Source organism: Ornithodoros turicata, chromosome 4, assembly GCF_037126465.1.
Source record: "Ornithodoros turicata isolate Travis chromosome 4, ASM3712646v1, whole genome shotgun sequence".
NCBI lineage: Eukaryota > Metazoa > Arthropoda > Arachnida > Ixodida > Argasidae > Ornithodoros > Ornithodoros turicata.
This window is the reverse complement of record NC_088204.1, coordinates 78,036,585-78,060,971: the sequence shown is the minus strand read 5'-3', so window position 1 is coordinate 78,060,971 and position 24,387 is coordinate 78,036,585. Positions and strand designations below refer to the sequence as shown.

Genomic DNA, 24,387 nt, shown 5'->3' with positions numbered 1-24,387 from the left:
TTATGGCCTCCCTCATTCGCACCAGTGTGACAAGAGAACACAGGTAGTGGACCTTAGGGTGCCTCAATACTAGCACCCTAGCGTATATTCATGCACCCTATAGTGGACCGCCGTGTAAAACGCCATCTGTCGGGCGCAGAGAGAATAACTCGTAGCGCCTTCAAGGCCACGTCACAGACAGCACGCGCATAGGCAACCATGAAACAAGTCCATTGTAAAAAACCTCTACTCGAGAAACGTCATCATGACGTTAGTAGACAGACCGAAACCGAAACAAACTCGAAAGGGAGGGCTGGGTTCCACGAATGGACACTAGTTCGCTGTCTCCTATTGAAAGAGGTCCGAAGGTCGTGTCCCTTTCAGGGACCAGGGTTTCGGGCGTGACCTTGTTCGCCTCTAGATTCGAGCGTAGTTCAAGTCTACCAAATTGGTGGCGCTGTCGAACACTATGACGTCATTTGTTTACAAACAAGGAGAGGTATATTATGGTAATTCGAAATATGATGCTCCCCTTTAAAAAAATCTTGCTGAGAGTAGTATCCGTACGCTGACGTATCGCCGTATCGGAGTGACGTCACAGAACGTCACAGTCGGATGCAACTAATAACGTCTGATGATCATGGCGGCTAACAAGGCGCAGACAGCGCTGCACGCTCCATGTAAGCGGCACGAAACGGTGTGTCTTGGAGTCCTTTGCTAGCGTGACAAGCAGCAGAATGAACTCCGTGGTGATTCAAGGCTTTTACGAGTCTTACGCGTAGCGAGTTTTAGTATAACCTTGGTAACGTCACCGTCAAGTTATCGTACCTAACGGAACCATTAGCGAATAGAGAGGTTCAGTACACTCTTAAATTCGGAGAAAAAGCGAGGGCTGTGAAACGACATACTCATCGAAAAGGAATGAGAAGCTGACAGAACTTCCAGACAACGACATTTGTACCACACTGACCTGGCAACGTGAACACCTCCAAAGTATGGATATTGCTTGGCATATAGCTGCAAGGCTGCTTTCGCTTGCGTTCCACTTTACTGTCTGTGTTGCGACAACGAGCTGCCTTTTCAAGAACACTATTGGTATGTCACCTGTGCTCCCTTGTCTATACTTTGAGAAGGAATGGAAGCATGATTCGCAGCAAAAAGAAAACAAAAACAAAACAGCCTTGGTGCTGGACATTTTCCGAAGTATAACTGGGAAATCGTCGAAATTATCTCAAAATGCTCTCGTGTCGAGTAGAGTCACTGGGCACACCACTCCAATCAATATAGCGTAGCCAGAAAAATAGTTAGGGACGGTTTTCTATGGGAACTTTAAATAGGGGAGGGAACTTCACCCTCGTATTCCATTTCCCAAATGCATTACCAAAGGTAAGGTTTCGGGGGGGATGGTTGTACCCCCGAACCACCCCTCTGGCTACGCGTCTGACTCCAATGTCTAGGTGCCTCTGGTAACGACGGAACGTATCCGTACAGTGAATTTGGCTCAAGAGCGCCACCCTAACTGGTTGCAGGGACGATGTGAAGTAATCACGACACAAACCGTGCATTCACACCAGCGCGACATTCCCCAGAATACTCCAACGGAAGATGCGAAAAACGCCACTTGTCATATCTTCACGTACATTGCTAACCGTGGGGAATATCCCGCGACACAGCCACAAGATATTCCGTAGCAGACGACAGGAAAAGACGCTGACGGTGTCGTCTGCTAAGTGCGCAATACGCCACTCCCGATATTCCGGCACCGTGTGAATGCTCAACATAACACGGGGCGGGACTTCGATCCCGCGAACACTTTTCTGCTTTTCCTTCCACTGGAATCTTCCGCAAGGATGTCGCTCGTGTCACTACGAGGAAAAGCAAACGAATCCCAGCGACCAGAGAATGGCTCTTCTTGCTGAGTTCTCGGTAACTGGAATCCTCAAAAGCAGAGTTTTTGTGACGCATGGATGAGGATGGTCTGTGTCGCCCAATGTGGTTTTCCGTGATCGCGTTATGGGCTATTTACCTTGCTAATTTGCGTAATAACAAGACACAAGCCGTCAACACAACATTTAGAATATTTTTCAACCCCTTTCCCTTTCCTCTGACAGTCCGACGCTCGCAAAACGGAAGGTTACTCAAAGCTAAAAGAAGCTCTCCATAATAAGCCGCACCCCACGTACATCACGCTCGCAGCAGCGCCGAAACGAAAATGCAGTCCAGCAACAATGTACGGCAAACGTTTGTTTCGCGATTCTGCCGCTAAATACACGTGCGGTGTACTAACCACATTACCTAAAGCAGCAGTATTTAACGCTACGAGCTCCTACATTATCCAGCCAACTTTCCTCGTCGCTGCAAGAACAAAATGGTGCGTGCGCCGTGTCCTATCTCCAGTGTCATCTGCTAACAAAAATGTTCTGCTACGACGCAAGGAGTAGTCGAGGCTTAGGGCTGTATTAACGGCACCGTTTGTCAACAAACCGCGCGATATTTTTAGCTTAAAACGCGAGGATATCGCAGTGGGAACAAATAAAGAGGATCCCAACTTTCCATTTCAGGCGGAAGAGGTGAATCCTAAAGCTTACCCGCTGGCTGACCCCGAGCTGACGACCAAAATCCTCAACATCGTGCAGCAAGCTACGAACTACAAACAGATGAGGAAGGGAGCCAATGAAGGTGGGAGGGTCGATTCTTTTTTTTTGATGTTTAAGGAAGTTCGTCGGTTTGCTCAACCGGCACAGTGCTCGTAAGCACATACTAAGTGTGGCGAATATTTTTGTCTCCCTTAGCCACGAAAGCCCTGAACCGCGGTCTTGCAGAGTTCATAGTTATGGCAGCAGACGCAACACCTCTAGAAATTCTTCTTCATCTTCCACTTCTCTGCGAAGACAAGGTAAGGGTCGTGTTCGCTTTTCAACAGCAGGTTGTTGCTTTCAAGGTTCGACTATAAACGTACGCTTTTTCTATTTTTGCAGAACGTACCTTACGTCTTCATCAGGTCTAAGCACGGTAAGTCTAATGGACGTCGCATTTGTTTTGGGGAATAATTTTAAGGCATTAGCGGTATTTCGGGTCAAAATGGGATAAAGAATTCACGATACGAGATCAATTCACTGATGCCACCCTCATAGAGGCCATTTGCTTCGATAAAGTTAAAGCACCGCTGGATGATCTAGGTCTGGCAACATTTTATTTCGGTTTTCATTTGCTGCCATATACTTTTTAAAGTCTGTCTACGCTGAAAATATGGAAATTACAGGGATATCATACGTTTAATAACCAACAAATGAACGCCATATACAATTACACCCAAAATGTCCTACAGACTGGCGACAAATCCGCAAGCAACTGCGGTGACCCCCCCCCCCCACACACAAATAAGTCCCTGGGAATACAGGGTGTTTCACCAAATGTGTTACAAACTTGTATTAGAAAATCTACTTGTCTAAGAATTATTTCGTCAACATCAGCTGTCTTTGTTCAAGCTTTCGCATTTTTAAAATTTATTACAGTTGTGAGGGGGGGAATGCATCTTGCGACGGCGTCTGTAAAGCCAACACGTGCTTTCACTTTCTGACAAAAAAACGAAGGAAAAAAGTGGCATTGAGTGGACAAATTTTGGAGTTTGAATCAGAAAATTCAGTTTCCTGCGACCGAAAATTGATCGTAAATGACAAACATTTTCTGAAGATAAATACCTTCAACCCCCGTAAGTTTCAAACAGCAGATTTTTTTAATAGTCGCGACATATTTGGCTGAAGCACCGTGTGTATTCACGCTATACTTAGAGCCTGAAGTTTTCGGGAAATATTTTTTCCTACGTTTTGGGGGTAAAAATCGGGTAAATAAACGTGCGCACTAAATTCGTGCAAATTCGGGTGAAAAAACTTCCAGTACGCTAAATTCGGGGAGAAATCGGGCTCAGTTATTCAAACTAACTGTAAAGCGGTTTGGCACAAACGGTGATGTAACTGCATTTTTCTGCCAAACAAGTTAAAATTAGTGCATTCCTACAGACATCCCAGTGAGGGCAATTTGCCGGGTAAAAATCGGGTTTCACCCGAATGAGGCAACCTTCGATTCGGGTTGCAAATTTGGGGAAGAATCGGGTAAAACCCTAAAACTTCAGGATCGAACTTATACTCGCACACTGAACGTGCGCGTAACAAGTCGTTAAACGTCGTGCTGCCCCGTCTTTTTGAGAAAGTTTTCAAAGCAGCGACCTTTCCACGTTTCCAGCCCTGGGACGAGCCTGCGGTGTTACCCGGCCGGTCATCGCGTGCTCCGTGACTGTGAACGAGGGCTCCCAACTCAAGCCGCAGATCCAGGGACTTCAACAAGAGATCGAAAAGTTGCTCGTCTGAAGTGCCACCTCGTGCTGTATCATATGTGACGGAGTGTATTGCCTCTCCATTCCATGTTTTTATTTTTTTCTGTTGCCATTCTCGCGTATCCCATGGATTCATAAAGAGAAAATAAAGTGCCCCAAGTGATTGTCATATATTATAAAATTCGATCGCGTAGTATCTTTCGAGCTTCGTGTTTAGGGTTCAACTCTGTAAAAAAAACAACAACAAAAAACCCAGTTTCTGTTGCAGTCTCTTCGGGTAAAACCCACGTGATGTCGCCATATTCTACCCTCTTCCACAGTTGACACAGAACCTGACTTTTAAGCTGGTTGAATGATACAAGGTACCCCTCGGTGCCTCCGATGTCTAAGTAAAGCCTGAGAGATCGTGGACTCAAATTCCACCACCTCGGACCACTTGCACTAACGTTGAGTGTGTTCCTCTTTTGGTGTCCTCAGTATCTTCTCTGATCCTTCCCCCCAAGGTTTTCCTCGAGGTATCCCAGATGGATGTCGGCGCAATTGCCGTGAAGTCGACCCAGGATGTGTACCAACCTTCCTGTCTCCCTTCGCTTAAATTTTTACTCTTTCAGTACACTGCCACAGTTGCTGCTTTGTTGACAACACAAAATTAAAAGACTTCCAAAGCATGAATGTACTGCGTACAATTAGCCTATGTGAGATCAGCTCAAACGGTACCTTGAAGCAGGGGTGGGCAATTGTAGTAGTATTACGATACTATTCCTGTGTGACATTTTAGCATTCGTGCTGCGTATTATTACTAGGGCCTGACTTTTTCGGGTTTTATTTTTGGCCAAATTCGGGGGGTAAATATCGGGTGATATTTTTCATTTGAAAATTCGGGTGTATTCGGGTTAAATCCCATTACAGCATATTCTGTCGTCAGGAATTCGGGTGTATTCGGGTCATTTTTTTTTTGTTTAATAAAAATTTGTCTTAACATGGAACTAATGTGTAGCAATGTTATCAAACTTTATTGTAATGCACGCTTATGAGTGTGCCACGCGACCCGGATGTTTTCGGGTAGATTCGGGTTAAACCCGAATTTTACAGATTTTTTTTGTGGGGTAAATATCGGGCAGATACGGGTTTAACCCTAAAAAGTCAGGCCCTAATTATTACACATCCTCTGAACGTATTTACATCTGTACTATAGTACTCTAGAAGATGTAATAACTTACTGAGGGGTCCAAAGTGCTACCTACCGACTGTCACTGGTGCACTTCATCGGATCATCGCTAATGTTCCAAAGCCTGTGTTCCATACACGTTTGGTCACAAAAAAGGTACTTGCCATTCATTTAAAATAAAACGTGATTGGAATACGACTCTCAGGTACAACGCATATTGTGTGCATTTGTGCTTTTTACTGATGACCTGCTGGTTGAGTATCGATGCATTACTAGTACTACCCGCATAAGACACAGAATTATCAATATTACATATAATAATACCTCAGAATGCTGATTTTTGGCAAATATTATGTATTTGTATCATGATACTTTATGCGAGTACCATTGTCCACCGCATGCCTTGAAGGAATAAGTGAACCCATATAAAATGCTACGACAGATATGTTGACATATACGACATGTTTTTCCAAAGTCTGTTTTACTGACAGTTCGAACTGTCGTGCACATGCTGAAGGTGTCTTTTTTTTTTTTTTTTTTTCACTATTCGGGCCACATTGTTCACATTTTGCCGACAACTTTCTTGGTAACGATGCTGGAAGAAGCAGAAGTGAGCTGAACGAAGAGTATGGCTGCACTCACTCTGGCTTGAACCTGTTCTCGGTCCAGGTCGTGAGCCCACTCCACGCTGCCCCAGCGACTTGTCTGGATTGAGACCATCATTTTTAATTTGTGGAGGAAATAGAAAAGAAAAAAAAAACCTGAAAAAAGCTCATAGGAGCATCTTGAAAACATAGAGTGATGCAGAAATGCCAAAGCATTAATTTGTTTCTGTGTCAAGAGGGTGTTGTAGTCCCAATAAATTTATTATGTTATACATTTAAAAATATGTAAGTTCAATATAAACGAGCCACTGATGAGAAATATAGGGAAGTAAGAGTACACAAATACTAGGAATGTTAATGGAAGCCCCGCCCCCTTCCGCAGAAATAGCTTTTAATCAATTGCATGTTATTTTTCATTTTATATTGTAGAGCCTGTCCCAAGTGATACACAAGAGTGTTTTTTTTATCTGTTTCAGATTTTTTATAAATAAGCTGTGAGAGTAGTAAAGATGGTACTTGCAGGCGGGTTATGCGGGCGGACGGACGGACGGACGGACGTCCTGTTGGAAAGCGTTTGTGACTACTGGACAACTAATTAGCTAAAATTCATAACAAATAAAAAATCCCTGTATGTACCAAGATTTTTAAAAATAGCGCATATCAACGCATGCTGCTATCACAGTGCACGAGTACGTGTACATCGTCTTTTTTTTGTGTGTGCAAGTGTTTTGTGGGGTTTCTTTTCTGACAGAAAAAAAAAAAAAAAACTATGTGAGGTGTGCCTTGTTGGAGACACCTTGGTCGAGTGTCTAATTAATTAGGTGCAATTAAAAAATACTTGGAGACCACAATACACAACCACCGACAACATTCGGTTGGTTTCATTCACTTGGCGTGCTCCATCTTTAAAAATAAAAAAAAAATATCGGAGCATGTTATGTTGGGATAATTCGCAGTATACGCACAATCACTGTTTACCTGAAATTCGGTCTCCAACCTAGCCAACGCCACGCCCTCCTGAACGGTCACTCTTCGGTCAATGGTTGCTTGGGTCAGAATCAGCGACTTGAGGCTCTCCGTCGCATACTGAATTCCTGTACGGTAACGGAAGACCGTTTACAAACGAACTGAACTGCAACGAGACACATCAAATCGAACCTGTGATGCCCCATAAGGAGTACGACGATAGATGTCTCAAAATCGTGTCGTACGTCTCTTGCGGCATCGTGTCCGCCAGCACTTCGCTGGCGACGTTGAGCTTGACGTTATACCTGGTGGACGTTGCAGAGTTTCAGAGAAAAGCGTTCCGTTACCGAGTTAGAAAAAGGTTTACCTGTCTTCGTACCACTGAATAACGGGGTCCCACTTCTGGTGCTGCAACACGGCAAGTCCTTCCGGCTCCTGCATGCGACAGCTGAAGAACGGTTGACGGTGGTGAAGAATACTTTCGGATTCGAACAAAGTATGAATAACCGCTGCGGACAACATCCAAAAAGATAGCAACACAGCGTAGTGGATGTAGCTTTCCACTTTGCAAGTCGGATACGGATATGAAAGTGAGCCAGCGCTGAGAAGGTGGGTTGAACGATAAAGAAGCTTACCACAGAGTGTCTGACTCTAAGAACTCCAACAGGTCTTTCGCTATGGCTTCTTTATTTCTATTTGATGGATTGTCGAGAACAGTGTTGCTTAATGCAGTCTGAAAAATTTGTATCGATAAAAAATTAACAGCAGACATACAATTGCTCACGTTCAATTGCTTTATGTGTAACCTACCAGGTGCATGCTGTGCTGGTTGATTTCTGTTCCCTGGGCGTCCCACTCTGTCGCCACGGCAACCGCGAGGCCTTCGCTGGGTACCGTGAACACTTTACCCATCGGGGTCTTCAGTTTCCGTTGGTCGAGGCATACCTCAAACTGGCCTGAAAGGTAGCTCAGCCGTAAGACTGAAATATTCCTAAAGAAATCTATTACAGAATTTAAGAAGAACAAACCTTCCGATTGAGTTACGCTCACATTCTTGTAGAACCTTTTTCTTTTGGCTGTAAAAGCGAAATGAAAGCCGGCTACAGTCTAGCAGACGACGACTGCGATAAGCGATCGGTCTTGAAGCTGGAAATGCTACTACCTGGATAAAATCTTTTAGTCGTGCATCCGAACAGAAGCGATCGAACGCAACACACACTTCCAAGAGATTGAACAGGGGCACGAAACATTGTACTAGGTAGCGGTCCTCTGAAACCGCGAAATGTTGTGAAATGATGCGGACACCATGCGACTCCGGGTTACGATATAGAGTACCTCTATCCAATCCCACATTTAGTGTACAACATAAATATGTAAACCAGCGTTTTAGTTATGCAGTTTCATGCCCACAAGATTTTACAGGCAATATAAAAATCTCCACTACAAAGATATGTTATTAAGGATAAAGATACCGAATATCACTTAAATGGAACACGGTAAGAACGTGTCGCCATCTAACGTACAGAAATAAAACTATTGAGAGGGCCAAGGCCTTCTCTACCAATCCGGAAGCTTCTTTTCGCCTTTTCTGTTTCAACCTTCGCCAACGTTTGTGACGCACTAATGCAACATGGCGGACTTGTAAATTACGATCTTTTTGCTAGTCTTTTAATATAAATTTAAAAATGCCCGTCAAGACAGAAATCGTGCCTCCTCTTCCTGCAAATTCTCAACAGCCTGGCGTCACTAGATCGTTGTTGTATAACGGATCCAGGTTCCACGGTCACCAGAAAAGCAAGGGCAACTGCTACGACGTTGAAGTTGTGTTGCAAGTGAGCATGATGTCATTCTCTAAAACTCGCAAAAGAGACATCTTCGACGCAGTTGTTAAACTATATTTCAATCCTATGATCAGTTCCCCGCTGACAGACGCAGAAGTGCGTTGTTTCAGGAACATGTCGCAGTAGTCACAGCTTTCAGACCTCAACACGCGTGTTGTGGGGGATGCCGCCTTTTGCGAGAAGAGGTTTTTGGCGGCAGTGCAACGCCTAACTTATTTGTCAGTACACTGGTGACGCGCAGGTGTGTGTTCCTAGCTAAATTGCATTTGTTGCTCTATCGCAGTCAGCTATCTCGAAGATTGCGAAACCCAGCCGATTATGCTCCCATTAACCGCCTTCGACCACCGGACTTCCGCATTGCTACTTTCGCTTTGCAAATCTCTCGTGCTTTCCCCAAGCATTGACTCGAGAATCCTAATGCTCGGATGAGCAGCGTAGTTTGTTTCACGACATATTTGAAGGATAAGGTGTCCTCAATTTTGTTTGAATTGAGGTGCGAGAGCGCTATGTCGAATACAAACGGAAGGGGACACATACGACGATCATTCAAACTTGATGCACATACCTCATACCCATTCAGAGTACAGGGCAGTGAACCATAAAGGTGAAGTATCCCAGACACATGGTATGCAACATATATAGCTGGAATGATCATGATGCCACTGTGTAAAGAAGAAACACTTAGCGGTCAGCACAACCTCCGGTGATTTCGAACTCATTACAAATGCGGGAATCCCCCAAAACTGGTGAGCAGTAGCAGATGACAGGGTTTGTTGCTGCCAAATGTGAGTGAACGAAGCTCATAAATGATTGCCTCAGCCTGAGCAGGGTATTCGCTCTCGTAGGACACAGAAATCTGTCACCTCTCGTCTGCATTTGTCCTGTCTGCAACTGTCCATCACGTTTGCCATTAGCCTACCAATCAGATAGAAATTATCGGTGGTTGTATGTCAACATTGTCAACCTCGCTATGTCTGCTGCATACTGTGGATTGGAGGCACTGAACTTTTATAGGTCTCCACTCGGTATGTACGAGCGTGTCAATTTATACATTGACCATTTTGTTTTCACATTTGCCCACAGCACGTGGACGAAACGAACTCCTACCTGTGCGGCTACTTAAAGATCAAGGGTCTGACGGAGGAATACCCGACCCTGACGACATTTTTCGACGGCGAGATCATCAGCGGGAAGTACCCTTTCCTCACAAGAAAATGGGACGCAGACGAAGAAGTTGATAAGAAGCACTGGGTATTTAGTTTTGCATAATTAGTTTGTCAGCGGAGAGTTTTAGTGCACCTCTGCTAGAAGTCTGATTGGCTACCACGTCAACGATGTAGCCTATCTTCCTCCGTTACGGCGAATACCGGTATAGACCTTGGTTTTAGCATACAGGCAATGCTGCTGATGACCTTTCCAGTTGCAGCTTCCCTTGAAACTCCCTGTAGCAGTTGTGCTGGTAGTTTAATGGAAAATACAACCGTAAAAAGTGTGTGATATCCCACATATTCACATGAAGGGCATTCCCCAGAATATAGCGGAAAATGCCAAAAATGTCATAGCTTTGTGCTGTCGCATGAGCGCGAGCACTCAACGTTGTGTCTTCACGTACACTGCTAACCGCGGGGAATATCCTGCGGCACAGCCAAAAGATATTTCGTAGCAGACGACAGGAAAGGGCGCTGACAGTGTCGTCTGCTATGAATGGCGCCACGTGAATGCTGGACAAACAATGGGACGGGATGGAACTTCGGCTCTGTGAGATGCGTTTTCACTTTTACTTCCAATGGAATCTTCCGTGAGGATGTCCTCTGTGTGAATACACGGATCTTGTCAGAGGAATTTGTCCCAAAGAACCACAAGAACTTGCAAGCGATGATCATTGCAATGCGATGCATCATTGCATTCTCGAGTAGTAATAAAGCCGTCGCCACGCTTAACTGTAGCACGCGATCATTCGGTGCCGCCGATGCTGCATTTGTGGAAGACACCATCTTGCATGGCCAGGTTGGAGCCAGTCGGAGCACGACGGCGTTGCTGCCGATTTTGCCGGTACGGTGTGTGGTAGACGGCCCGGTATTTTCCTGTTGCTTGGTAGATGCCATAGGCCGGTACTCCTCTTGCGCTTGTGTTCTATAGTGATGATGTCGATACGGTCGACCGCCTGTGGCTGGTACACTAAGACTCTCTAATGACTGAGTAATGTTTACTGTCCGTGAAATGACCCAGTCCTCTTCACTTGCAGAGCAAGTTCCTATCCTTTTACCAGTATGCCAAAACGTTCAACTCCGACAGCTTCAACTATACGGAACTGCAGTCTACAGACTATGTCTTCATGCGGTGGAAAGTATGTGCACGCCTCGGCATTTTACGACAGCTCGGTGCCGTGCGGGGATAAACCAGTGGGTGACGTCTCTCGTTGCAGGAGCACTTTCTTGTTCCTGATCACACAATCAAGGACATCAATGGAGCGTCGTTCGCAGGTTTCTACTACATATGCTTTCAGAAGTCTACGGCCACCATCGAGGGCTACTACTACCACAGAAGTTCAGAGTGGTGAGTATCTCTCGTGGGAAACTTTGTGGTCCCAGCAGGACTGGGCAGAGGAGTCCCCGCAGGCGATAGACCCCCCATCTGCAGTCTCCGACCGCTTTGTCGGGCTCGAAAAAGCCACCGGATTGGTCCGGATTATCGGGTAGTCTGAAATTGTAGTCAGTGAATTAAATCCACTTTATTTGAACAGGACTTGCCAGCTACACTCAAAGCGGCTTGAAATAAGTGTCTGTGTCGCGGCACGAACGCGTGACAGCGCATCGCGACGGATTCCCGCTATTGTGCGGCTGTCCCCATACGTGTTCACGAGAGTAGTCACTGTGAGTCACGAGAGTAGTCACTGTGAGTCACGAGAGTAGTCACTGTGAGTCACGAGAGTAGTCACAAGGATCGCCGCCGTCATTGGCGGTGCATCGACAACCTCGCCTTCACAATCGGTGTCGGATCCCTCTGGCGGCAAGTCCAGCACCCGAGTGACAATTTCTTCCTCCGTTAGCTTGGAACAAAACTCTGCGCAGTCGTCTGCCACAGAAGTGTCATCCTCACTGGACGCCGAGCACGACATTCCGCTCTTCCTTTTTGAGATGCTCTTGTGCAAAGCCAATGAAACGGCGAAACAGCCAGAGGCGCGTCCTCCGAAGCCGCGCGCCGCACTTCAGCGCATGTGTCGTTTTGGCGTGTGACAGTCGCAGCGCAGTCTGAATTATCCGTCACGGGGACGTCCGTAAATCAGGCGCTTGAGGGGCGATGAGTACTAAAAATTATGCAGGCCGCAGGAGAAATGAGCACGAAAAATTGGACAGGTCTATCGCCAAGCGGTCCCAATTACTGGACGCAAAAATGCATTGGTTCTATGGGGCGATCGACGGTGCTACCACTTTGGTCCTAATAATTGGAAAGTCAGAATTTTTGGAGTCTGAAAAAATCGGTTGGCAGCTGTATTACAGCAGGCCCGAAAGCTTCGTGATTCTGCCATTGAAAGGTTGTGCCAAGCTTAGATTACTTTGAAATGTGCGTAACTCTGGGAGGGGGGGGGGGGGAGTAAGCTAGTGTGTTAGAAGACTGTGCGTTCCATCGCGTCAATGCGCTACATGGCATGTTTTCAGATGCGCGTTTTCAAGCACAAAACGCAGCAGACAATCGCAGATTATTTTTACTAACAAAAGTGACATTGACCTCATTCATTTTTCCGCCTATTCTTTAATTCGCCGTTCGGATAATTAGATCAAATTTCGCGTTACCGTCTGGACCTAATTAATGGAAGTTTACTGTAGTAGCTAGGTGCTGGGAGCGTTGCACACGCGCAGCTCTCTCTCAATAGTAGGAGGTCGTGTCTGGAACCTTCGTGAAACACGTGGAATTATTTGTGTGATAAGAACACCCCCCCCTCCCCCCCATCCTCTTATTCCAAGATCAAAGTAGTCATACTGCCCATGTGGGGTGCAGGGGGGGTGCCAGGATGTAAAATGAAGTGCCGCAAAATACCAAAGAATGTGGCCAGACTCAAGGAAATCGTCTCAAGTTGAGCGTATCAATTACCCGTGAGCAATCACGTAACCCACTTGCCCTCGTAGCTCTGTCTAGCAACTGTCGTTGCCATAGAAATTGTGAGGAGAGAGTGGCTAGAAGAAAAGCTGGGAGAGAGACTAAAGTGGGAGAGTAAACGGTTTGTAAACGAGGCGATACCTCCTCCCAGTGTCGAAGTCTGGGAGCCGCCATGATGGATACGGTCGATACGGCCACGGCCTTTCTGCTTCGGCATCCCTACTATCCAATCCAATCCAAGTTGTGTTTCTTTCGCTAGGCTCTGTGTGCTTGTTTTATTTTCTATCATTGGATTGCTTCCTATTCTGTGGGCAACAGGTACCGTACTTTTAAAACTGCGCACGGAGCTTGTAGTAGATACCTGCCGTCCACAACGTGTTAGGCCTACCGTATCTATCATGACGCCTCACCCGTTGAGATGCTCCTCTTTGTCAGCTCGATTTTTCCGCTTATTATCAGAGCTCTGTCGTCTTTGCTGACACTGAATCCCCGTTTTTTTTTTTTTTTTTTCTCCCACAGGTACCAGTCCCTGACCCTAACCCACGTGCCAGAACACAGCATACAGATCTACGAGTTCCGGTGAATCCGAGATCCGACCCCCGCAGAGACAAGTTTTCCTCGAAATGTTGTGACGTTGATTGCAGACACACACACAAAAAAAAATTACGGAACAGGGAGAGACTGTCGTCACGTCAGAACGTCGTCGTGCTGGGACAATCGTGTCATTTCCCCCACACTCGAGAAAAGCGAAAAAGACTTTGGCGTTCCCCGTGGAGCCACGAAGCAGACTCGTGTTAGTGAGAACGCGCATTGTGCTGCTATTTCTAGTCCTGCCACAATAGAAACACTATTTGAAAACGTCGCAGAGGCACCCAACAGTGCCGTCTGCTTGCGTCGCATCGGGGAGTGATATATATATATATTAAAAAGCGATAATTTATATATCCCACGAAAGCTCGAGTGTTCAAAGTGACGGTTTGATATTGACGTCTGGTCGATTTTTTGGGCTGGCAAGTCTCAAATGCCGTGCATTGCAGCCAAAAGAAAAACGGAAGGAGCTTTAATTGGAACACATTGGATCCAAAGAGGGTCGGATTTGAAGTCGACCCGACGTTTGTACTTCAGGGTTGTACGCGGGCTAAAAAAAAATGAAAACACAAAAACAACGGGAGACGTATCTTGAATGAGCTGTTTTCACAGCAGTGTGGTTGTTGAATTGCAAGGTACTCACTGGTACTTTTAGAAGTTATATTTAATGTATTTTTTAAAAAAATATTTATGGTTGTATAATACTCCGTAAGAACCTTGCCATAATTTGATGAGAATTTATGAAATAGTATTCCATCATGAGTAAAGTTTGCCAATTTTTTGTTTTTATTGTACTAAGAGGAGGATGTACATCATTTGAGAAACAAGATGTTCACATCTGGCTTCCGTGCAGTCCACACTTACGACTCTCGGGTTGAGCGAAAAAGAAAAAAAGAAAGTGATAATGTTGGCCTCTGCCTCTGCAATACGTACCTCGCAATATTGCGTCAACCACGAGCCAGACGTATTTAATTTAATTGATTTAATTTAATTTAATTTGTAGAACAACGACAAATTTTTACCAGTGGATTTTAAAAGGTGATGCAGGAAGGGGCGAGGATTTATCCCGTCAACAAAACAAATTTTGTGGCGGCAGTAATAAATTACCTAATGCCTCTCGGAGCTTTGGGTGCTCCAACCTCGAAGATGAAAGAAAATCCGTATGTATCCGGATGCTGCAGGTTTTTCTTTTACAGATTTAGAAATTATTTTCCCTAAATTATTGAGTCCTTGTTCAAAGTACGACGCGAAGCACTCGGAAAAATCAAAATTACGCTTAACCGCAGGCCTTTGCCGCACAGCACCCAAAGCAGTAGCGTCGACAGCTTAGCCGTCACTCTTGCAAAGCCTCTAGACTGTGTCTTTCACGACCCGAGCACACCTGACCGCACGCTTTAAAAACATGAATGTTGACACAATTTTTTTTTAGGAGTTCCCAGCAGTTTTTGAGAGAGCGAAAGATGAGAGAGTGAATGTCTGTGCAGAGAGGAGGAAGACACCTTCCTCCTCAGAAAAGAAGAAAAGGGAATGGATGAGTGTTCGTAAAACCTGATTGCAGTCTCAAATAAACGATGGCAGACTCCCAAGACTGTGTTGTAACGTTTGTCGCGCTTTGCCTCGAAGAGATGATTAATGATGATCTGTATCTTCACATTGTCAGGCTACCATTACCACATGGGTACTGTTGAGGGTATTTGCATCTGCAATGGTACCCCTGCTTCTTGAAATCTGGTGCATCCATGCATCCATTGGTATATCTGCACATCCACGATCGCTGCATTCAGAAACGTACAGGATAAAATCGTTGTATTAAATGCTTTTACTTCTGAGTCATCTATTTGGCAGCGATTGCTACCAGAGCGTCGAACCGAAACGTATTTCGGTTTCTTTCGGTTTCGGTTGCAGTTCAGCTGGAGAGTTCACATGTATCGGTTCGATTAACCTGTTCAGAGGCTGTAAACCGTTCGTGGTTGTAACATATAACTGATTGCGATTGGATATAACGGATTGCGGATCGAAATAATATATAATGGAAGGACTAAACTGCTGGTGACTGGCGTGTCGTGGTACACTTGCAGCAACAGTGCAGTGCAGCCTTATTGAACATGGTGGTTCTTTGGCTACATTCTTAATGTTCCACATGACATTGTTACAATGCATTGCTGCTGCAGACTTTCGGAGGTAGGAATGACAAAAACGTTCTTCTATAAGCTGCAGCGAGAGGACAACTTCCTTCACCCTTGTCCTGCGCTACTGAATGGACCTCCAGATCTCGAATATTATTGGAGGTGACGAATATTATGTCACATTAAACGGATGTCGTCGGATTAAACGGATGGGATAGATAAGAGGCGGCACAAACCGACCCGAACCGGTAACCGAAGTTTTTAGATTGGTTCCGGTTCAGCATCAAGATTGCGCTAGTAATTACGGTTCAGTTCCAGCTAAAAACAATGGTTAATTCCCGGTGTGGTTGCTACCCTGCTTCTGGAAAGCTTTGCGACGGTGCTGCGAGTGTGCAGTGTCGGTTGAAACAGTTCAAATTTAGCTTAGACATAAGTGTTCATCCGAAATGAACAAGCAAGTTCACAGGACTCCGTGCTGTTGTTGCAGTTCTGCTCCTTGTGCAGTTGGCTTTCATTTTTGAGAGCTCATTATTCATTTAATATACCATTGAAACAATTCGATTCTGACATCCCTTCCTACGACAACAATGCTCAGCACCGTTGCGCTCTTGCTGCACCTCCTGTCCAGCAAGCAAGGAAAGATAACAATCTGTCTAGTTTCCCGTTGCTCGTTTCAGATTCCGTTAGCCCCCATTGTTTCGTTTCGTCACCGCCCTCCGTTTGCTGTTCCACGCTTATTTTTTTTGGCAAGCTTCGCGACCATCACAAAGCTTAATACCTCTACGCGTAGGAAATTCCTAAAAATATTTTGAGGACTTCAGGAATACGTGCACTCGAGAGTTATAAAAAAAGTGTGTGAGAGTTATAAAAAAAAAAGAAAAATATGTGGTTACTTTCAACCGCTAACAATGAACAAGGCTTTCACTAATGTTACTCACGCTTGCTGCTTCTGTTTACTCTATACTTGTAGCGGTACATAATGTAACGCACATTTTTATTTTCGTTTATGTTTGAGGTGTTTTCGGGTGTCTAATATCCCGTTCGCTACAGTTACCTAGGACAGTTCCGGTGTAATACCATTTTGGTTACCTTTCCCGCCCAGCAAGTACATGCTGGATGTGAACTCGTCTAGAACTAGGCACAGACTTTCACAAAACAGCCTAGGTGTAGATTTGAAAATATTCACTCCATCCACACACACACCAGGTACTGCGTGGTACCCACGTAGAAACAAGGAAAACTGTGCCCTTCTGTCCAGGTTTCAAATTTAGTAGCCAGCTTACTGGTCAGCTGTAGAAATGCTTGGAAGTGGAGGATGTTCCTCAATGCTACTCACCCCAAGATCAAACTGTGCCTGCGCGCTGCAGAGAAACGAACTACCGTAGTGTGGATAGCTTTCCTCGTGTCGTCTGCTTTTACAAGTTCATTTTCCGCGTTCACCGCAGTAGGTGGAGCATTGGGGAACCGAACAGCATCGTAGCGTCGCGACACGAGTGATTTTCCGGTGGATATACCGTAATTTCGCGTGTATTAGCTGCGGCTTATCTGATGACTTTTTCTCTTGTATCTTACCCATATGTCGGTTTTAACGAAAGGGCCCCACAGCATCGCTGGAACGGCACTGCCCTGCCGATGCATGAACGGTGCGTAACAGGGACGGGTCCATGTTAGAGTAGGTTGGTCTTCCTGGTGCATTCCCCCAAGCAGATTTAGCGAAAGTGGTGACAGTGATTCACACCTACTGGAAGACGAGTGACCCCCCATCAAGCCACGAAAAATGCCCAACAAGGGCACAATTCGATCTTCGTAGAATTCTAGAGCTGACCTCCTTTGTTGTACACCATGCTGACCCCTCCAGAGTATGGACCACAGGGTTTATGGCCTTCTCCATGATCTCCTTTGTCACACAAATCAGTCGTCTGGAATTGCCCGCAACTTATATGACAGAAAATTGTTCCTAAAAAAAAGTGTCGTGCGGCTTATCTGCAGTGTGGCTTATACGCGCAAAATTACAGTATACAAGTAGTATGGAAAAGAACCATAAACTCGGAACATCGGCCGGTGTGTTATCCATACTAGAAAGGTGACTGCCTTCGCCCCCTATAGGTTGATCTCGCAGCGAATAGAGGGCCAATCCTCATACCCCCGATTATGGCATTACAAGCAAGGCACTGAGGAATAATGCAGAGGCAGTTTAAGTTGAAATCTGCGTTCTAGCGACAAACCCTTTAACTGTGACATGTGCAATGTTGCACTTGACATTGACAACGCTCTCTTGGCAGATTAGCGTACAAACCTTATACATTGCTTAACACCGAAGCACAAAAAACGTGAACGCGCCACAAACACATCCAGTAAGCAGTAAGGTTCCGAAATTGCAGGGGGTTATTAGATTTATTGATAACACAAGTATACAGCGCAGAAGTATATAACGTCGTACATGTTGCTACAAAATAAAATGAATGACAAAAAAAAAAGAAAGCATGATTGAAAAAAAGGAGGGATGACAGAAGACGCAAGGACTGTAAAAATAATTTCATTTGAGGAGTCCCTTGGCCTTGAACAGTTCCCGCATCAGACCCTTCAGGTAAGATATCTCGTTCGAGATCCTGAGAACTTCCGCTTTCAGTTTGCAGCTTTCCTCGTACTGCTCCGTGTACTCTTGCGAAGTGCCTTCCACCTGCTGTTTCTTCCTCTGTCTGTACCGCGTGGCCGCGTCCTTGTTCTGCAGACGCTTCCTCTCTTTCCTCACGGACTCCTTCGCGACCTTGCGGCCTCCCCGTTTTTTCCGCTTTTGAGTACTCGGTGCCTTTGTAGTTGCTACGACCGCCACCTCCACCGGAGGTTCGTCTTGCGGCGGAACTTCCGCGTCGTCAGCTATCACCATGTACTCCTCCGCGCTGTCGTCTTCCTCGGCCGCGACGTCCACGTCGCCCGTTACCTCGGCAGGTTCGTGCCGCGGGCTGCTCTCTGCGACGGGCTCTATCAACAGCTGGGGAACCACGACGATGTTTTCTACCGGAGCTAAGTAGATCGGCTGCTGACACACGGTGCTCAGGCTGACGTTGTGACTCAACGACGCGTCCGCGGAGCTGTACGACGATGCCTCGCTCTGTGGCGATTGTTGTACTGGAGATGGGGGTGCGGAGACATGGGGAGGAGACACCGGCTCGTAGAGGAAAACCGTCGGGGAGGTCACCCTACTTGCCAGGACGGGGCTACGTCGGCTCACGTCGGGCGTTTGCGGCGGGGAGACGCTCGCGACGGGGGAGGGCGGAAGGCTCGAGCAGTCGAGGGCAAAGGGATCATAATAAGCATCTTCAAACGAAAGCTGAAGTTCTGCCAGCTGACTCCTTGCGGGTGCCACGAATGGGGAACTGTTCAAGGGGGACACTGGGGGTGATGGGAACGTGGGGGACACAGGGTCAGAGGGCCACGATGGAGACTGTGATGATGGTGAAGGAAGCAGCTGGGACTGCAGCTTGGGTTCGTAGAAGGGGGACCCGTGCACTGACAGAGGCCCTCCTTCGGGCATCCCTGCGGCGAGCTCATCGGGGAAGTCGAGCTCCGTCCAGGTGGACAGGTCCACCTTCTCGTCCAGCCACCCAAAGTCCCCTGAGAAGGCGTAAAAACCGGGTTAGATATACCGTGCAGTCACACCAGCGACATCCCTGCAGGACATTCTAGCGGAAGAAAACGCGAGGACAGCGGCGCAAGTCCTGCTGCATCTCACGGCGTGCGTTTGCACTGCCTGGAATATCTGGAGCGGCGCCATCGGCTCTGTTGTCTGCTATGGGATACTTTGTGGCATAGCCGCAGGATATTCTGATGCTCAGAAGAGCATGAAAGAACATCACACCGAGTGTGCGCATCCTCCGCTGGAATATTCTGGGGAATGTCGCTTGTATCGATACAGGGAGTGTCTCCTCCTGACAAAAACACACTGCCCAGGATCCATCATAATCCACAAGGCGCAGTGGACACAAAATTACCTGCATTGGTCAAGGGTGGCAGAAGGTCTTCATTGGAGAACTTGGAGCAGCATTGCTCCAACACGGACTCCAGATCCCAATGGGACTCCATGATGATGGTGGTGGTTGTGACTCAATTTGCTACTGCTGAAGAAATTGACGTCCGACGAAACCAATTTGAATGATGACAACTGCCTCTCGGTAGATTGTTCAAAAGGCGGGTTCGTAAAGTTGAAGGTAGAAAGGGTGGCGAATGTGCCTGACGACCTGGGGTGAAGACTTACGTCATTAGTAACGACAACCTGATAAGCACTCTTGAAAAGCAAATACACAAAGGAGGGCTTCCGCTTTCCGAGTAAAGACAGATATCTATTTCAAACAAAGGAGCCCATCATCCGATTCTATCGGTCTATTCATATAGTTAGCGAAAACATTTCAAGTGCATCCTACTCACAGGACACAAAGGGATGGTGTGACAGATTACCGCGTATTCCAACAGCTTTTTGGGGCCTGTGGAGGTGATTACACTTTTTCCCGCAGCATAGCGCTAACCCAAACGCTGCTCCCACAAGGCAGTTAAAGGGGCGCCGAAGCCCAAAAATTGCTCGCCGCGGAATGGAACATGCAGATACCTTGACAGCAGCAGAGAGAGAAAAAAGAGGATTAACGTGTTGCGTCCTTCGTGATTCAAGCAAGAAGGAAACCGCACTTTGTGCTCTCCTTCTCCCCATCGCAGCAGGCATGACAGTGGTGGACGGCCTCCCATTGGTCACTGCAAACAACCTCCCACTACGATTGGATACCTAATCCACACTGTTGTGTCACGTCTCTTGCAAAGAGGTAAAGCGTAAATTGCGATTTCCTTCGTGCTCAAATCACGAACGACACAGTGAATTAATCCTATTCCTTTTGTATTGCTACCAAGGTAACATCATTTTTCATTCGATGAGAAAATTTTCACCCTCTAGTGCCCCCTTAAACAGCATTTTTAGCGAGATTAATATTTTGGGGCTTCCCGCCGCGAGACAATGGTGGTCACTGCCCGGAATTCCAGGAATGTGCCTATACACTCCGAAATGACAGATTTTCGAGGTTGCCCGCCTCTATTGAATTTTAGTCAGTTTTCACATTTTTAGATGCCATAACTGCCTTTTTAGAGGTGCGAGTGCACCTTTCAGGCTCAGGATGAGAGCTGGATTTTGCTTTCCCGTTTCTGTGTGTTTACACCTTTTGCCCCTTTCTGCGTCTAGTTTTCTTCAGTACCTTGGTTTGCTAGAGGGGTTCACGTATATCTGATAGAAATATTTTTTGCACAGAACATTTTTCGTAGGAAAACAAAACAAAAAGAGCCCCCGAACACAGACATGCACGTTCCTCCTCAACTCGCTCTGCAGGGCGAACCGAGGAGGAGGAAGAGAAACGTCACCGGTGGATGTTATTACGATTAGAAGAGACGTCGTCTGCTACACAGCAAGATAACTTGGAGAGAAATTAGAAAAAGAAGAAAGTGCCTGGCCTTTTTTTGGGGGGGGGGGGGGGGGGGGGAGGATTTCTCTCGAAGTTATCTTGCAGTGTAGCAGACGACGTTTCTCCAAACCTGTTGGCGGGCTGTACCACAGTGACATCTGAGCGATTCGGGGAGCTAGTTGCGGGCGTTGCTACCATTGCGCACAGTCGCGATTTTTAAAATCGAATTCTGCAAGCTTTATGAGTCTGTCGAATGAATCACTTCACGTCGAATCAATCACGGTGTATTTTAGTAGCCTGTAGTCAATTTTAGTAGTCTGCAATTCTGGATAAACCCCTGCATATATGCCACTCAATAGTGGACATGAAATGATAAGAATGGAAATTCAATGTCACATTAATTGTTTACTTTACAAATACGAGTACATTAGGTTCCATGGGTACTGTGACTCCGATAAGAGCGTTGGTTGTTGCACGTAAACGTCTACTGACAATTGGGAGAATGCTCTTTTGAAATTCCGTTTTTTCCTATAGAGGACTGAAAATTTGTTTTCTATGTGGCATACCACAGGTGTATCACCTTTGACACATTGCGTACAAAGTATTATATACAAATCTTCTCTTGCTTGTATACTATTCACATTCAGCGTACATAGTATTCATTTCTGTTTGTGTACACAATGTTTATCTCTCATTTTTGTCACATTGCGTGGTATGTACCCTCTTCTTGGCATGGGATTTTCCTTCAGCTTGTGTGTGACGTACCAGATTAAATTTTTAAAAAGAAAAACGAAAATTGCAGTTATTAAATTTACATAGCCTCTATCGTTGACACTCGTACAAAGCGAGAGGCCCGGGAGATTGTTATCCCCTTACTGCGTAGCAATGGCATCTTCAAGGTTCAAAGTTCGATCCCAAGATAGCGAGTGAGCGACGGACAGGGAAGGTGTCCTCAAGGAAATTAGCAGTCCACTCGTTTCGCAACCTGCTCCGACCCAAATTACGGGTCGATAACCTCTATTAGTGACAACGAAACCACTGTACGCCCTGCAAGTATTGTCGCGGGTTCTGTATCGGGAAATTAACGAGCACAACGTACAAGCTGTTCGAAGGAAAGCATGTTATCGTTGATAGATGCCATGTTAACACAACACGCTCACAAATCAAGAATTAGAAAGTGGCCCTCGATTGTGTGTTTCACTTTTTGAGGTTTGTAACAGAGCAGATGTTACTGGGTCTGAACAACATCACCTAACGATGTCCAAACGTTTCAATTACACAACAGCAAACATGGCGCTGGATCGTGTTAGAGCCATCTCGAATGAGGAATGTGTGATAGGGGGCTCAGATTTTAGGAATTCTTGTACTTACTCCATTTTCGTTGATTTAAGGCGCAAGCACCTAACGGTGCGCGTGCGTTGGGGAGAGACTATTCCATCATAATGGAGGTTCCCAAAGAGCAGAAAAGTGTCGACGTTGCCTTGTTTCCAACATGGAGAAGAATGAGCGGAGCAAGCCGTTCTGCCGAGTGACGTCACCTCTGTGAAACAAGTAGCGCCTCCTAGGGCAAATTATGCCGTTGTGAGAAAAGATATGGCTCGTTTCAATTGTTACACACGATAATAGCGGGATACATCGATACCATATCAGACGAGAAGCGCGTGTGGACGGAACTACTTTCACCTGCGGCTTTCTACAACAGCGATTAGCATTGCATGAATGCAAGGCATCTGACTGCGCATGCGCATTCATTGTCCATTGCATCAGCTCCCATTCAGTGTCATTCTAGCCCTCTAGCTCACCATAACCACATACCCCATGTTGCGTCGTGAAGGTTGCTTGTCTGGTTCGGATCATTATCAACTGCGATGGCGCAATCTAAGTATAATTCGGGCTGTGCAGACTACTAGAGGGGGTCGGCCTTCACATTCCTCGCGATTGTGCCCAGCTGAGGTGTAAATAATGAAGCACACAGCGACGGCCCCAGCCCGACGTTTCATGTGCTAAATGTCAAGAAAAGTTGGACGTGCAAAATGACGTGACTATGTGAAAAGAACACAATGAAATGGCAACGACATTGATAACGACAATGACGAAGGCGCTATCCTCTGCAGTTACGGCGGGGTACACATTCTCTCTGTGGTGGTGTCACAAAGTACGTACAGCCTGCACTGGCCGCATTTTTAGGCCTGGCCCCAGCCCGGCATTCCTTCGCTGTACCTGCCCGGGTCCGGCTCGACGACTCAAGACAAGGCCCAGGCCCTGCACAGGGTCGGACCTAGACCCTCGGTTTGGGGGGGGGGGGGGTGCGCTTTCTTTGTCGAAGCGCGTAGTGGGGGAGGCGAGAGAGGGAAATCCAATCTATAAACCATATAAACTGACTTTTTTTTGGGGGGGGGGCGGTCGCCCCCCCAAGTGAGGTTTCGGTAATGCAACTCCCCCCACTCCACGAACTCGTAACATTGGAATTACATTTGGGAAAGAGGAAAAATGGGTTGAAATTCCCCACCCTATGTAAAGTTCCCATAGAATCCTCCCAACATATTTTTTCTGGCTAGTGTCGGACTCTGGACGTATCCAAAATCCCCTGTTTCTCACTCTTTTCTTCTGTTCTCTCTCTTTCCACTGCATTTACTTCGTAATGTAAACAGGAACCGAGATTAGACCCATGTAACTATCACGCGCTGACAGACATAAACGGGATATACCAAAACTACAACTCAAAACCCAACCAGTAAAGAAATCCTTTCACAGGCAGTCGAATTCCGCTACTCACCTTTATCTCTACGTTATCACAGAAATATGTCAAGTGGTAGTGATAAGTGTATACGGATAACGGAAGTCACGTTCATGAATCGTGCCCGTGTCCTTTGTTTTCTGACGGCTTCCCTCTCGTTCTGTCAGTGTCAATGCCATCTTTCCATGAGCTGTTTTTCGCGTTTGACACGCGAGCCACTTGGCAACGTGCGGAGCACGTGTTTCTTTGCCCGTCACTGATATGGGTACAGACGTACATACAGAGGCGGATCCGGGATTTTTCTGAAGGTCCTGGCTTGGACAGCATGCTATTACATCACCAAGGTCTCCATGTAACGACTGAAATTCAGGAGAGGGGCGGGGAGGATCAGGAAATCCGAACTCCCACCTAAATCCATGGATCGGCTTCAAATTGGTGCACTTTTCGGAACTTAAGGCTGCGTCCTAAAGAGAAAATAAGTTTTTGAATGAAATAGTAAAGAATTATC

At 46.3% G+C, this 24,387-nt stretch overlaps 4 protein-coding genes across 4 annotated transcripts; 2 read left to right on the top strand and 2 right to left on the bottom strand.

Moving 5' to 3' along the window:
- Positions 1 to 2,193: 2,193 nt before the first annotated feature.
- LOC135391989 (NHP2-like protein 1) lies at positions 2,194 to 4,481 on the top strand. The gene is made up of 5 exons (XM_064622587.1): positions 2,194 to 2,350; positions 2,541 to 2,658; positions 2,772 to 2,875; positions 2,958 to 2,991; positions 4,222 to 4,481. The coding sequence occupies exons 1-5, from the start codon at positions 2,348 to 2,350 to the stop codon at positions 4,344 to 4,346; spliced, it is 384 nt and encodes a 127-aa protein (XP_064478657.1). The 5' UTR covers positions 2,194 to 2,347; the 3' UTR covers positions 4,347 to 4,481.
- Positions 4,482 to 5,927: 1,446 nt separating this feature from the next.
- Positions 5,928 to 8,389, bottom strand: LOC135391988 (ATP synthase mitochondrial F1 complex assembly factor 2-like). The gene is made up of 8 exons (XM_064622585.1): positions 8,214 to 8,389; positions 8,080 to 8,127; positions 7,862 to 8,007; positions 7,687 to 7,784; positions 7,419 to 7,499; positions 7,244 to 7,356; positions 7,064 to 7,179; positions 5,928 to 6,185 (listed from the first exon to the last, which is right to left on the bottom strand). Exons 1-8 carry the CDS (start codon positions 8,299 to 8,301, stop codon positions 6,042 to 6,044), a joined length of 834 nt encoding a protein of 277 aa, XP_064478655.1. The 5' UTR covers positions 8,302 to 8,389; the 3' UTR covers positions 5,928 to 6,041.
- Positions 8,390 to 8,645: 256 nt separating this feature from the next.
- On the top strand, positions 8,646 to 15,166 carry LOC135391987 (glucose-induced degradation protein 4 homolog). Its single transcript, XM_064622584.1, has 5 exons — positions 8,646 to 8,883; positions 9,976 to 10,143; positions 11,138 to 11,239; positions 11,318 to 11,448; positions 13,510 to 15,166. The coding sequence occupies exons 1-5, from the start codon at positions 8,737 to 8,739 to the stop codon at positions 13,571 to 13,573; spliced, it is 612 nt and encodes a 203-aa protein (XP_064478654.1). The 5' UTR covers positions 8,646 to 8,736; the 3' UTR covers positions 13,574 to 15,166.
- Positions 15,167 to 18,079: 2,913 nt separating this feature from the next.
- Positions 18,080 to 22,664, bottom strand: LOC135391986 (activating transcription factor of chaperone-like). Its single transcript, XM_064622583.1, has 3 exons — positions 22,514 to 22,664; positions 19,697 to 19,942; positions 18,080 to 19,319 (listed from the first exon to the last, which is right to left on the bottom strand). The coding sequence occupies exons 2-3, from the start codon at positions 19,785 to 19,787 to the stop codon at positions 18,241 to 18,243; spliced, it is 1,170 nt and encodes a 389-aa protein (XP_064478653.1). The 5' UTR covers positions 19,788 to 19,942; positions 22,514 to 22,664; the 3' UTR covers positions 18,080 to 18,240.
- Between the last annotated feature and the right edge of the window lie 1,723 nt (positions 22,665 to 24,387).

Bases quoted from the DNA above. Each gene is read 5' to 3' on its own strand.
- LOC135391986 (XM_064622583.1), bottom strand. From the start codon at position 19,787: ATGGAGTCCCATTGGGATCTGGAGTCCGTGTTGGAGCAATGCTGCTCC. The intron at 19,320-19,696 runs GTAATTTTGTGT...ACGCCTTCTCAG, and splicing joins GCCACCCTTGACCAATGCAG to GGGACTTTGGGTGGCTGGAC.
- LOC135391988 (XM_064622585.1), bottom strand. From the start codon at position 8,301: ATGTTTCGTGCCCCTGTTCAATCTCTTGGAAGTGTGTGTTGCGTTCGA. The intron at 7,500-7,686 runs GTAAGCTTCTTT...ACCGTTCTTCAG, and splicing joins TTAGAGTCAGACACTCTGTG to CTGTCGCATGCAGGAGCCGG. The intron at 7,180-7,243 runs GTTCGATTTGAT...GTTACCGTACAG, and splicing joins CTCCTTATGGGGCATCACAG to GAATTCAGTATGCGACGGAG.
- LOC135391987 (XM_064622584.1), top strand. From the start codon at position 8,737: ATGCCCGTCAAGACAGAAATCGTGCCTCCTCTTCCTGCAAATTCTCAA. The intron at 8,884-9,975 runs GTGAGCATGATG...ATTTGCCCACAG, and splicing joins ACGTTGAAGTTGTGTTGCAA to CACGTGGACGAAACGAACTC. The intron at 11,240-11,317 runs GTATGTGCACGC...CTCTCGTTGCAG, and splicing joins ATGTCTTCATGCGGTGGAAA to GAGCACTTTCTTGTTCCTGA.
- LOC135391989 (XM_064622587.1), top strand. The intron at 2,659-2,771 runs GTGGGAGGGTCG...TGTCTCCCTTAG, and splicing joins GAGGAAGGGAGCCAATGAAG to CCACGAAAGCCCTGAACCGC. The intron at 2,992-4,221 runs GTAAGTCTAATG...CCACGTTTCCAG, and splicing joins CTTCATCAGGTCTAAGCACG to CCCTGGGACGAGCCTGCGGT.